The following is a 13,415-nucleotide window of genomic DNA, read 5'->3' as shown; positions in this document are numbered from 1 at the left end:
ATTCTTTTATTACCATAATTCAGATACTCTTGAGGCAGGCACAATTTGATTTTTCCATACTGTGTCCTTACAGAAGCACATATTTTCTGTTTTGATTAGTTCTTTAATATGAAATGTCAGTATGCCACTGATAAAGGTAAGTGTCAAACTTGTAATTCCTATTCTTATGTATGAGCAACACACTCGACATTTGTGTTGCATTATTCATTAGAGACCTTCAAAGCTGACAAGCATTATTAAGTAAGAGTTTCTAAAGTATTGAAGAGCGACTTATACATACACAACAACAGTTATCAACATTCTGCTTTGGAGAATAATGAAGCCCTCCAAATTAAAGCCATGATTTGAGTTCAAAGCATAATTAATTTATTTCCTTACCAGCTTGGACCTGCTGAGCAAAATTGCCCAGCAGATGTATGCATTCTGCAATTTTCTTTTTTTTTTTTTTTTTTTTTTTTTTTTTTTTTAATGGGAGAAGAGTAACAGCAAAATAAAGTGTCCAAAACTACCCAAAGTATCACCTGGCCTGGTGGGAAGCGCCTTCTAAAGGTGATTTATTAGTGTGAGAACAGGCACCAAGTCAGTTACACAAGACCAAAGGTCAGATCTGTGATGCTCAGGCCCACACCCCTGGTCCCTCCAACTGTGAAATTTGACTTGAATGACCAACGTCAGGGACTGCACATTCCTTTCCCACCCCTTGTGAAATAAGGCAGCACCAGGGGAAGGTGAGGACGTTTCCTTACTGCTGTTGACAGGGGGACAGGTCTCACAGGGGTTCCCCCAGGCCTTTCCCAGCGAGCAGCAGCACGAGGAGCGAGTGACTCCGACCCCAATCTCTGTGCTGCAGGACAGGCCCCCGTCCCCTCTCGGCCCAAACTTCAGGTAGCAGCTGCCCACACGGTTATCTGTGCAAAAAACACACGTGGTTACAGCTGCACACCAAGATCCAGGCAAAGAACCGCAGGCATTCATCTGCAATTTCATACCAAGGAGGAGGAATTCAGGTAACAGTGTGTTCTTGAAGCCATTGGCACTTCAAGAACATTGATAGTTACTGATGTTGAGAGAGACAATGCTAAAAAACTATGTAACAGGATATGCAGAATGGTGGAATTGTTATTTTTCTATCTTATTTGCATAAAAGCAGTGATTTTTAAAGTGATAGTTGAGGAAGCTTTTTACTTACCCACACAACCCACTCCAGTAGGATTCAGCTGGAAGTCTGGAGGACAATTACACTCATATCTTCCAGGAGTGTTTACACAAAGACCATTAACACAATTAATGGGATCAGCACATTCATCAATATCTAAAACACGAAAATCCACATTCAAAAATCTGTTCATTGGACAGAAAATAATAATTTTACTTTCTAAGACAACTTAGAAAGTTTCAAATGCAAGTGCATTTCAGCTGAAACTGAAGTAGAGTCTTAAAAATAATTTGCCAAATGATTACAAATAAACCTTGTTCATCTTCATATTTAAGAAGCCACCCTTTTTGCTGGTGTATTTCTGAAAAGCAATGACTTACCTGTGCAATTTCCCCCAGTTCTATCCAGTTCATAGCCATCATCACAGATACAACGAAACATTCCTGGGAGATTATTGCAGGTGCCAAACACACAAATATTCTGGAAGGAGCATTCATCTGTGTCTGAAGGAATGTATTAAAATCAGAAAGTTACACAGCTTTACCACATTACTGTTATTATTATTGCTGTTGTTGTTGTTACGTGTCACAGCACCATAAAAGCAAAAGGAGACACATGCAAAATATTTTAAAAACTAACATTTTTGAGTTTGTAGAATACTACATAAAATTTCTATTTGTGAATTTGTAATTGTACAGAAAGTTTAATAAGAAGAAAGAGAGTGTGTAGGCATCAAAAGTCCTATCTCCTTGGAGGACAAACACAAGGAAAATAGGAATACAGGAAGTATAAGAATTATCTATGATTTTCTCAAGCCCACATTGAAATAGTTACGTAGTAACTACATACAGATGAGCTAAAATGCATCTAAAGGACTGCACGCTCATCTAAATTGAAGATGAAATCAAGCTGAAAGACACTGACAGAAAATTGGATGATTTTGTCAGCTGCAGTGTGGAAAGGAGATGAACACTGACACCACCGACTGCAGAGCCTTGGCTTTAGGCACAAACTGTAAAAGACTTCTGAGCTGAAAGTAAGTAGGATAGGAGTGGAAAAAAACCCCCTCCATGTACTGTCAGACAGCAGGACTTTTTAAGTTGCCAGAATAAAGCAGCTGTGGAAAAGGCAAATGCTGTCCTGGCACGTATTAGTGAATTATTTTTAGCACAGTCAGGGAAGTGGAAAGCATTAATATCATTTTACAAAGCACAGCCAAATCTTAATTTGAAATCCTGAGTACAGTGCTCTGTTGATGAACTAATATTGCACAAGATGTGCAAAAGGGGTATTAAAATTATTACAGTAATAAAATATCTACTTTTAGATTACCTCAGCCAGAGGCTAAGAAGTGATAAAATGCCTCTTCATGGTAATATATGAGAAAGGTTAAATTCTGAAGACCATTTGAAAGATACGTTTTTTGGGGAAAATAAATGGCTAACATCCAAAAGTGCTGGAGTCAATTTCATCTGGAAAATAAAATTTCTAAATACCCTGGAGTACAGCCATGGAATGAACCTCCAAATCAGGTCATTGAGAAGCTAATGTACTGACATCTCAAGAGACTTCTGAAGAAAGTGGATTAATAATTTTTATTACCATTATTTCACCAAATCAAGACTGGATTTTGCCTCTTGATTGTAGAAATCAGCAAAGGACTCTTCTTACCATAGTACAGATTAATATATCAACCTCAAAATGATAGAAATAAAAGCTAACTTCTTTTAAGAATTCAGCACCCAGATATTTTAGTTCTCCAACAGCACAACTTAATCAATGGAATGATTTCAGATCTCTGCTGTAATCACAGTAACATATTAAGCATTTCTCCAAAATCCTTCAATTGTTGGACCCAAATTCTCCAACACATTGACCCACAATTTAGAATTACATTGCTTTTGGACATTATTGTCAGTTTGGAACACTTTATTGGTTGGCTGGAATAGATTGGATCTATTAGGGGATTTTTATTAGACCACTGGCACCATGTAATACAAATCAGCTGCGCAAAGAAATTCAGTAAAGATGACTGACAATACTTGATAATGATTAACAAACCTGGCTGTGGCACAGGTAATTCCTCGGAAGCACCTGAATTATTCTGAAACCTGATTCATACATGTACACCTGAATGCTGGAACATGCCACGCTCTGGACTGAATCTTAGAGATTAAATTTTGAAACCTGTTTTATCGTATCTCACCAAGAATTTTCACTTCCAAAGATGTTACGTGGTTTTCACCACTAAATATGAAGTAAGTTAAAAGCTTTGGGACACCGGCTAAAATGTTTTCATTTACTATACAGCCATATTAAACAACAAAAACAAAAGGTAAAAGAACACAATAGGGAATAGAAGCTGAACTGGATTAGAAAGATAACAGAGGATTTTCCACACACTATCCAATAGTGACCAAAAGGAATTAAAAAAAAAAATTACAAAAATTGCTGAAGCAAACCTCTGTTCTGGGATTTATGGGTGAAAGCCAGGAAAACATCACAATAAAGATGAAAGCAACCTCCCAACATAATCCACACCTGTCGCAGACATCTTTTATGAAAAATCCTTTCCTTAGGATTTTTCCTCCTGAGAAGCTGAAAGACCTCAGGAACAAAATGTAAACAATGGTTATCTGCTGCTGTGGAATGCAACAGGTGCATCTGTGATTGGTCTCATGTGGTTGTTTCTAATTCATGGCCAATCACAGTCAGCTGGCTCGGACTCTCTGTCCGAGACAGAGCCTTTGTTATTCATTCTTTCCTATTCTATTCTTAGCCAGCCTTCTGATGAAACCTTTTCTTCCATTCTTTTAGTATAGGTTTAATGTAATATATATATATCATAAAATAATAAATCAACCCTTCTGAAACATAAAGTCAAATCCTCGTCTCTTCCCTCAGCATAACACCCCTGTGAACACGGTCACACACACCGGAGAAATCCCTCGTACATGAAACAAGCGCTGCTTTCTCTGCCTCCAGGCTGAGGCTCTGCTGGTTGCTCTTTGCTTCAGAGCAGCTCAGGGGGCAGAGCTGAGGCGGCAGCAGCAGGAGCAGCAGGAGCAGGAGCTCACCTTGGCAGGACCTGCTGTCGGAGGCCGGGGTGAAGCCCATCTCGCACTCGCAGCGGAACGCGCCGGGCGCGTTCAGGCACTGCCCGTTCTCACACAGCTCCACGTCCTCTGCGCACTCATCAACATCTGTGGAAGACAGGGAAGCACCTCTGGAGCCACAGGCTTCACCAGCAGAAGTGCACATAAATATGTCCTGGTGTTCAAAATAACAGCGCTGGTGAGCGCCGAAGGTATAAAACAGAACACTTGTATCCTGAAGTAAATTGAAAGAATGCAGAAAAGCAAACACAGTGTACAAAATTATTCCTTTCACCTTGCCACGATTCCTTACTCCTTGTTTTTCATTAATAGATGAAAATTTTTTAAATAATGTAGGCTTTTAAGATTCAGTTTTGAATAATCTTGACAAAGAAGTTAAATACCTTGCTTAAAACGTCAAAATTTTGCCTCTTGGTATATATTGTTATGCTATTTTGTCAGGAAAAATGTTCAAAAGGCAAATTTTCCTAAATAATACATAGAAAATTATAATAATATTCATTTTAGAATATATTCTTTGAGGGTGAGGAACATTACAAGTACTGCTTGCACACCAGAAATTCTCCTAGTATGACCCAAAAGAGCTATAAAGAAAGAGAATGGCAAGGGAGGGCATTCACCATTGCAGTCATTGTAAGAAGTGATAATTTTGTCAGGTATTGTTATGATTGTCCAAAAAGGATTTTACATGCTTTCTTCATTTTATTAGTCCATAATTAGCATTACATCTGATTTTTAGAGAAACCCAGAAGCTCAATATAGGGATAAAACATTGTGCTCATGAACCAAAAATCTGAAATACCAAACCAAGTCATATTTGAAGGTCTTTATTCTCAAATAAAACACCTCACGACTAATCAGAAAACCTTGTTTCTAAGCTTTAAATTAATTTTTGTTTGTAATTAGCCAGTTAGCCAAGAATGAATATATTCACAGTAGTTTTCTAGGTATTTTAATATAATTAGGATGCAATTCTTCAGCCCTTTAAATATGGTGACCAAATAGAGGCTGTGTCAAAAGTTGACAGCAGAGATAATGTTCTATCTCCACCCTGTAAGTGATAAAGATCAGAGTAATCCAAGACACAGTAATTAATACTTAATATAAAATCTTTACACTTGATATAATAAATATTAGTTTATTTTGAGTCACTTGCTGTGTGAATAACAATGTCCACTCTCACCTACAAATTTAATTGCATGGACAATGTTTTTTAACCGCAGTTTGTTTTGCTTTTTAAAAAGTCCTATTTAATAATCACATCCTGTTCTAATAGAAACGTGATGGGAAAATAGATTATGCCAGAGAACTGTAATAGAGCTGGCATTTGGTGTTCTTGTCTAGAGGCACTGCTGGAAGCAGGACATGCGTATTCAAAATAATTGGCACGAAGACGAGGAGGAGGAAGAAGCAGCAGGAATTTCCCCTAAAAATGGACCTGGTGAATCCAACTGGGACACAAATCAAAGAACAATCAGGTGCCTCTGACACCATTTCTTACACAGGACAGACAGGGAGCATCTTGATCTTAAATTACATTTTCACATCCATCGTCTTGCACTGTGGGCTTAGGTCTAACTCACAAAGGTTCCACACAAGAGAAGAAGCACCAGGGACAAGTCAGGTGTCACCAAAGCCATTACCAGAGCAGGTGAAGCCATCTCCAGTGAATCCCTCTGCACAGGCACAGTGGTAGGAGCCCGGGCTGTTCACACACTGGGCGTGGGCGCTGCACCGCTGCGTCCCGTTGGAGCACTCATCAACATCTGCAGGCAGCAGCACAGCAATTAGTACACTGGCTGCTAATTGACTGCCAAGATAACCAGCAGCACTGCAAACTTGATTTAAATCTCCATAAATACACATATTTAGTATTCGATGATACAGGGTTAATCTATAGTGACTCCACTTTAATACGTCTTCCTTTAAATTACAGCGGGTGGGACTGGGAAAAGTATTTCTGAGCAACAGATGGAATTCAGCTGGCTCATTACTTGGATGTTAATGTCCTGTTAATGAGCTTAAAGTTAAAATTAGTTTTAAAAAAAGGAAACTGATCCAAAGAAATGCGGTGAGGTAAAAAACTGCCACTTATTTAGGAAGTCTCCTCAAGTAATAGAAGAAAGTGAAAACAATGCAATCCCATGAGAGTTGAGGCAAGTTATTCACTTGGATGTTAATATGTATGAAAAAAAAAAAAAAAGAAAAAAGAAAAGAAAGAAGAAAAAAAAAGAAAAAAAGAAAAAAATAAAGAAGAAAAAAGAAACGAAGAAAAAAAGAAGAAAAGAAGAAGAAAAATCAAGAAATCTCATAATAAGGTAATTTTTTTAGCAGATCACATCAATAAAGCCTTATCTTCCATAGATCCAAAAAGTTCTGAAAACAAAAAGCAAGTATTACAATCTTTTACCCATCAAACTGAAACAGGAAGGCAGGGGGACATACACAATTACAGCAGCCCAGCAAATGCAGATACAGGTTTCCCACCCCTCCAGTCCCAATCTGGTTTACATCAGGGTCTACAAATCAGATAAATTACAAGACATTTACAAAAAAATGTTTGAAGGTCTGGAAATATCTGACTGACTAGAAACAATAAAATGAAATCTATTTAATTTCTGGGTTTGGGGGTTTTTTTTGCACATTCTAGTAGCAGTTGTATATAAACTTTGTAAAATATGTAGTGAATTTGGAAAGATGTTACAGCATCAAGTGTCAGAGATAGCAAATCTTTTTTTTTTTTTCTTAGAAAACCAAATCTGTGAAACCTAAGAATCTTTCATACCCACAGGCAACAGCAGACAGAAGAATAATTCTTTGTTTCCAATGGACTAATCACACAGTCACATTACATGCTTTCAGAAAAAGAAAAAAAAAAAGGAGTGGGGAGAGAGAGAAAAAAATCTTTGTTTTCCTTGTACTTACCAATACATTTAATGCCATTTCCAACCCAACCTTCTCTGCAGTTGCATTTAAAACTTCCTGGCACATTGACACACGAGGCATGCATGTCACAGTTGTGAGCTGCGATTTCACACTCATTCACATCTACAAGCACAAAACAAACTATCAGTATTTACATCAGAATATTAAAAATTCTGCTCCTTTTACATATTTCCACTGTGAGGGTGTGCAGCCCTTTAAAAAACAAATGTTTAAGAACTTAGAAGAATTCAAGCAAGCTATTTCATACTCTGTATTAGTAAAAAGGAGTGACAATTGCATTTCATTTTTGCTTTTTGTTTGCAAACATGACAATCAGTCCACTTTCCTACAACTGCTTTTCAGCATGAAATTAACACTCTTTTCCAGAAATATGCTGATCTCTTTATGTCTAAAACTGGGATGAGGTCTTTGGGTGCAAAGACACCTTTCAGTCATAAAAATAATTATACACCCATGGCTGTAGTAGTTATAGAACACATTCCTAAACACAAAATTGTAGGAGAAATTCTGTCAGCTTCTTTTGGATGAGCCATGGAGAGCATGTGGAAGAAAAGGTACTGCTCAAACATCACAGAATTTGTGAAGCCTACAGAACTTTAAAAATTGTTGGCAGAGGTTGAAGGATTTTGTAACTTTTTTTTCCCCTCTTGTTCTTCCCTTAGACCACATGGCCATTTCCTGGAGCTTGAGTGGAGATGAGTTCATCCTCCAGGTACATGTGAAAAATGAGCACTGATAAAAAACTTCCAACACAACTGCAGCCTTGCCACCCCAAGCCCAGCTCTGTAACAGGGGTGTTCACATAACCTGTGCTGCCAAAATCTTTAAAATCAGTTTGCAATGGGCCTCCAGCATTGACACTGGTGAAGGAACACTCCCTTTAAAACTCTGGCACATGCTAGCAGATGTGAAACACTCATATATATACAAATATATACAGATACCAAGCTCTCTCTTGTGTGTGAACATTTGTGCATTTATTTTACCTGGAAGCCAACCAAGGTATGTAACATATTCACTGGAAATCTGTTTTACCTGTGCACCCTGTGGTTCCTTTCTTGACTGAATACCCAACTTGACAGTGACAAATGAAGGAGCCTTTGGTGTTTTCACACTCCCCAAACATGCAGATGTTGGAATTCAAATCACATTCATTCACATCTGTAGGTGATTATAAAATAATTATTAGTTGGACGTTACTGTCGTTTTGGAACACTTTATTTCAGGTGAAAATACCTGCCATATGAGGTCGTAATATATTTCAGCTGTTCTACTCTGCAAATTCCCTATAACAAGTACAGATAAATGTGTAGTCCAAATACCACTGTTTTGTGGTAAAACAAATACCATTTGTTTTCACCTTTTTTTTTGGAATGCTTATTAAAGGAATATGAAGCAAACTTTTTCTTACAAGAATCACTTAAAATCATTTCTGTAAAACATATTTGCGATCATAATAATTTTCTTCCAACGAACAATTTTTGAAGTGCCCCCTTCTGAGCCCCTCATCTGATCCCTTCTCAGTACACACGTTCCATTAGAGTAAAATCACACCAATGTTTTTTAACTATGGGACCTGGTTCATTGTTAAGGAGTTACCAATAGGCATACAGATTATTTTTTTCATAATAAGGCTTACACTAAATTTGGTGCACACAGCTACTTACCAACACAAGCTTTCATGTCTATAGAAACCATAAATCCATCATAACAGAGACAGCGATATTCCCCTGGGATATTGGTACACTGCCCACCATCACAAATATCTGGATTGTTTTCACATTCATCAATATCTGAGGAGGGAAAAAAAAAAACAACCAGGCAATAATTCTGTCACTGGCACGGATAGGCTGGAACACCACCTTGATTTTGGCTGAAAGATAATGATGCTGGGGTTTTTCAGGTGTAAAATCCTACCTGCACACGTCCTGACATCTGGCATCAGGGCATAGCCATCACTGCAGCTGCACTCATAGCTGCCCTCAGAGTTAGTGCAGTGGGTGTCACAGCCTCCATTCATTATCATGCACTCATCAATATCTGGGGAAGCAACATTGGTAGCAGTAAGTCTAATTCTTTAAGAAAAACATCATATTCCCTTTACATTTTACATAAAGAAGTTCATCAGTGGCTTCATTCTGAATTTTCATTCTCATTCTACTGTTTCTGATTTATATTTGGTTCTTTTTTCCCTCTTTTAACTGCTTTTTCATCTGTGGGAGCAAGCTGCTAAGTTAAATGTTGGTTTTGCTCCCGTGTATTGCTAGGGCTGTGTAAAAAAGCTCAAGAAAAAAAGTTTGGAAAGTTAAAAAGGGAAATGCTGAGAAACTTAAGAGCTTGAAATGTGGCACAAATTTGCAATTTTGTAAAAAACAACCATAACAAGAAATAGAAAACCCTCTCAGTACTGCTGCTCTCCTTTGCAAGGAGCTGTTGTGCTGGGCACTACATCATTCAGTATTATTATAGTGAAGAATTAAAGAGATGCATATGATAAGGAGAAAAAAAGTGAAAGATAGACCATCAATGCATAGAGCTTTTCTAGCTTGATCAAGAAACCTAGGTGCATTTTCTTGCTGTTGGCCTCAAACCTCTGATTTTAACGGAGCAGTATAGGAAGTATAATTTAAAAGTATTCTGCAGAGTTCACTACAGCAACCATATTTTTATACCTTCTTTATATTCCTTTATACTTCTGTATTCCCACAATAGCTCATGATAAGCCTCGAAGCACATGAGAAAACAGCCCTGCTGGTTTTCAAAAGGAAGGTGTGAAGTTAAATAAAAGCAAGGACAGATGGAACAGTGCACAAAACCCCAGGTGCAGGTGCCCAACACTTGCCTGTGCATCCCTGTCTGTCAGGAGTGGGCTGGTACCCAGAGTCACAGAAGCACTGGTAGGTCCCAACCATGTTCACACACTTGCCATTTCTGCAGAGGCTGTCACTCAACGAGCACTCGTTTACGTCTGGGGAAGAATTGGTCAGGTCAGTTGCAATTCAGGATATTTAACAGCTTAAACAGCTCAGGTTGCAGGCAGAATGAGAAGTAAATTGCAAACTGGTGGCTTTCGGGTTTGTTAAATTTCTTTCTTGTTCTTGGCATGCTACAGTTCAAGGAATGGAGTTCTGCACACCACATTTAAATTAGTGTCCAAAGATTTATCTTCTCTGACTCAGGTCTGAGAGAATGAATTACAGAGTCTGGGGTGGGCATTAATTACCAAGTCTGCTCCTTTCCATCAAGACAATAAGCTAAAGAGATAATATGCTTATTTTTTGGCTTTTTCTTTCTTTGTTTTTTTTTTTCCTTCCTCGTTTTGGTGGATTATGGCCCAAAAGGAGAGATGCATTTTAACACAGGACAACAACTTTTCGTGATTGATTAAAGTTGCTCCCATGAGTGGTACAGTCCTTTCAGCTGCTAAATAACCCCTGAGAGGCCTGGTAAAACACTTCTCTTTGGAATCAATAGCATTGCTGGCACTGAGGACTTTACAGGCTTCTAGTTTTTTATTTGAAGATACAATTTTTGATTTAAAGGAGGAGCATTAATTTGTTTAAGAGTGCATTAACTTGTTTAAGAGATCCCGGAGACCCCACCTTTGCCAGGGAACTGACCACTCCTCCAACTAAAGGTTATTTTCCTGAGCTGAAACTCACCCAAGCATTCCTCCTGGGATGGTGACAGCTCATGCCCCAGGGGACAGTCGCAGCGAAAGCTCCCCTCAGTGTTCACACAGGTGCCGCCTCTGCACAGCAGAGGGTCGCGTTCACACTCATCTATATCTGCAAAGAAACCACCACGTGCAGAAAGAAAATGGGCACATAATGAGGGGCAACAAAGAGAAAAGCAATTCCAGGGTCTACAAGGGACAAAATAAAATAATTGTTTCATGGTGTTGCTCCTCTACTCATGCTGCGCAACAGACCAAACCAAAAACTATGCATCATTATTAACTCTAAAGATGGGTATTTTTCCTCTGAAGAAAACCAGAAATTCATCATTTATCATTAGATATTCAAGAAAACAGGCAAAGGCAGCAAATTTTTGGATATTGCCCTTTAGAACAATGCATTAATGTGATGTATATATATTTTCAAATTGCTTAACGCAATCAAACACACTGAAATTCCTGCCTGTGGATGCACTTATGGTGGATGTTTGTGTATCAATTTTTACCTAAATGGCTCCTCAGTTTGGTAACTCCTGTGTATGCCATGGTGTGGCTGGGAAATATTCTGGCTACAGATCAAAAAGGCAAACAATCTTTGACTCACAAAACTGAAAAAACCAGCTAACTCTACAGGTGTGGATGGAGAGAAATACAAACAGAAGATGTTCAAGGTGGAGGATTCACTCACACTTCTGGACTCTCAGGAAAGTCTAAAAGCATCACAATTTGCAGGAAAACAAGAAAAGGTGACTGAAACCAAACTGTCAATTTTTTTTAGGGTGGCTGGACACCTTTTGGTGCCTCCAGACCTGTTCTTACAACTTTAAACAGATTAAAGAGATGTCATTTTTTTTCAGGAAATGATGTGAGAATTTCTTCAGTCCTAGAAGAAGGAAAGAAAAGGGACTGACACTGCTTTTGAAACTCCAGCTTTCTATTCCCAGCTTTACCAAATATTTGGGAATCCCATTAGCAGTTTTGAAATTAATTGTGTGAAGAGCTGCTGCCATCCTACAATATATCTGTACAGAATAAGTGTCTCTTAAGGGTATCAGTAATTAGTATAAAGAACAAGCAAGGCTATATACTTAATTCAGTTATCTGTCTCTATAAACTGCATATCTGACTCATTTGCTCATGAAGCCACAATGATGACACATCTGAAGTGCTCAGCTCAGACCATAGCCAGGCTGTGCACAGCAAATGGAGACTCCAGGGGATCCTGGCAATGCTTACCCATGCAGTTCTTCATCATCATAAATCCACTTTCGTAGCCATCAAAGCACTCACACTCAAAGCTGCCAGGAGTGTTGACACAAGTGCCACTTCCACACAGGTCTGGGGAGATCCTGCACTCGTCAATGTCTGTTACAAAGCAGTGCACAGATTAGGAAAATCAAACTGGGTTTAAGGTTATCCTGCTTTTCACAGAAAAAAAAGGTCACTGTAAATGAAGCCTACAGAAACCATATGTAGTATGCAAATCAACAGAGAAAAAATAATTACTTATAGAAACACCTGATTATGTGAAGCAGACAATGAAAGATTTGTAAGGCTGAGTCTTCAGCGCTCTCAGGCTATAGCAAACTATGTAACAAGTTTGCTTCTAGTAAGTGTAATTTAAGGTTAGATTCTTAAGGAAACAACTAAGTGTAAGACATTCCAAGATACCATTCTTACAGAGGTATCAACTGACTTCATGACTACAATACTATTGATTTTAATTTGATTATTATAAAGACACTTATCCAGTAATAGCATTATAAGTTTACATACACCCTTTCCATTAGGAATTAGCTCCTGTCAAAGCTAGATTTACAGTTACAGTTGTCTTGTTAGTTACGTTTGAATGAAACCTACTGCAGAAAACAATAGCAGAAAAGACAGACGAGCTCTTTTTAAATCACACTGGTAGTGAGTCAGAAATCTAAAGGGGAATTTTAATGCAGATATGATCCAGTGAAACAGGTAAGTGTTGCAGGAGAGGACTTTGTGCCACCTCCCATGATGAGTTTCTGCTGAGTGATGACACCCAGTCCTCACAGACGTGTGGAGGTGTCAGACCCACATGACAGGTCTGTCACATTACTGAATATCTGGGCTCCTACAAACTTTATAAAACAATTTCTTGCTGATTTAAAACAAGCAAAAAAGTAATCTATTTCAGAAAACTTGTTTCTCTGCAGCAGCTCAGTGGAGTAATTTCGTGACTACAGAACAGAAGGGGGAAAAAAAGTTTTTGCAAGTTTTCTGACCTATTCTGGTTAGTTTAGAAATAAAGTTTGTAAAATACATTCTTCGTCAATGCAATCACTATAAAAACAAGGAAATCACCAGTTAGGGCAACATTAGCATCCAGACCAACCTCAGTGAGCATGCCTTACCACCCACACTTCTGAGTTATTACTCAGACACACTCATGGACGCCTGCATATTGTAACAAAACCTCCTTCATTTTCAGCACAGAGCCAGCCACCCACAATGCTGGCACCCGAGTTCCCACAGCCACACAACTGTCAAG

At 38.5% G+C, this 13,415-nt stretch overlaps 1 protein-coding gene across 2 annotated transcripts in view; it reads right to left on the bottom strand.

Moving 5' to 3' along the window:
- Positions 1–13,415, bottom strand: part of FBN2 (fibrillin 2) — a 123,014-nt gene that overhangs the window by 31,425 nt on the left and 78,174 nt on the right. For both annotated transcript variants that reach the window (XM_058043486.1, XM_058043487.1), the window contains exons 26-37: positions 12,131–12,259; positions 10,881–11,006; positions 10,061–10,186; positions 9,136–9,258; positions 8,886–9,011; positions 8,254–8,379; positions 7,198–7,320; positions 5,916–6,038; positions 4,234–4,359; positions 1,537–1,659; positions 1,190–1,312; positions 747–908 (exon numbers count right to left, since the gene is read on the bottom strand). In XM_058043486.1, the coding sequence (XP_057899469.1) occupies positions 747–908; positions 1,190–1,312; positions 1,537–1,659; positions 4,234–4,359; positions 5,916–6,038; positions 7,198–7,320; positions 8,254–8,379; positions 8,886–9,011; positions 9,136–9,258; positions 10,061–10,186; positions 10,881–11,006; positions 12,131–12,259 (1,536 nt within the window). The remainder of the gene's footprint in view (positions 1–746; positions 909–1,189; positions 1,313–1,536; positions 1,660–4,233; positions 4,360–5,915; positions 6,039–7,197; positions 7,321–8,253; positions 8,380–8,885; positions 9,012–9,135; positions 9,259–10,060; positions 10,187–10,880; positions 11,007–12,130; positions 12,260–13,415) is intronic.

Source organism: Melospiza georgiana, chromosome Z, assembly GCF_028018845.1.
Source record: "Melospiza georgiana isolate bMelGeo1 chromosome Z, bMelGeo1.pri, whole genome shotgun sequence".
In the NCBI taxonomy this organism is placed as follows: domain Eukaryota; kingdom Metazoa; phylum Chordata; class Aves; order Passeriformes; family Passerellidae; genus Melospiza; species Melospiza georgiana.
Note: the sequence above shows the minus strand (reverse complement) of the source record. Positions and strands in the feature narration are given on the sequence as shown.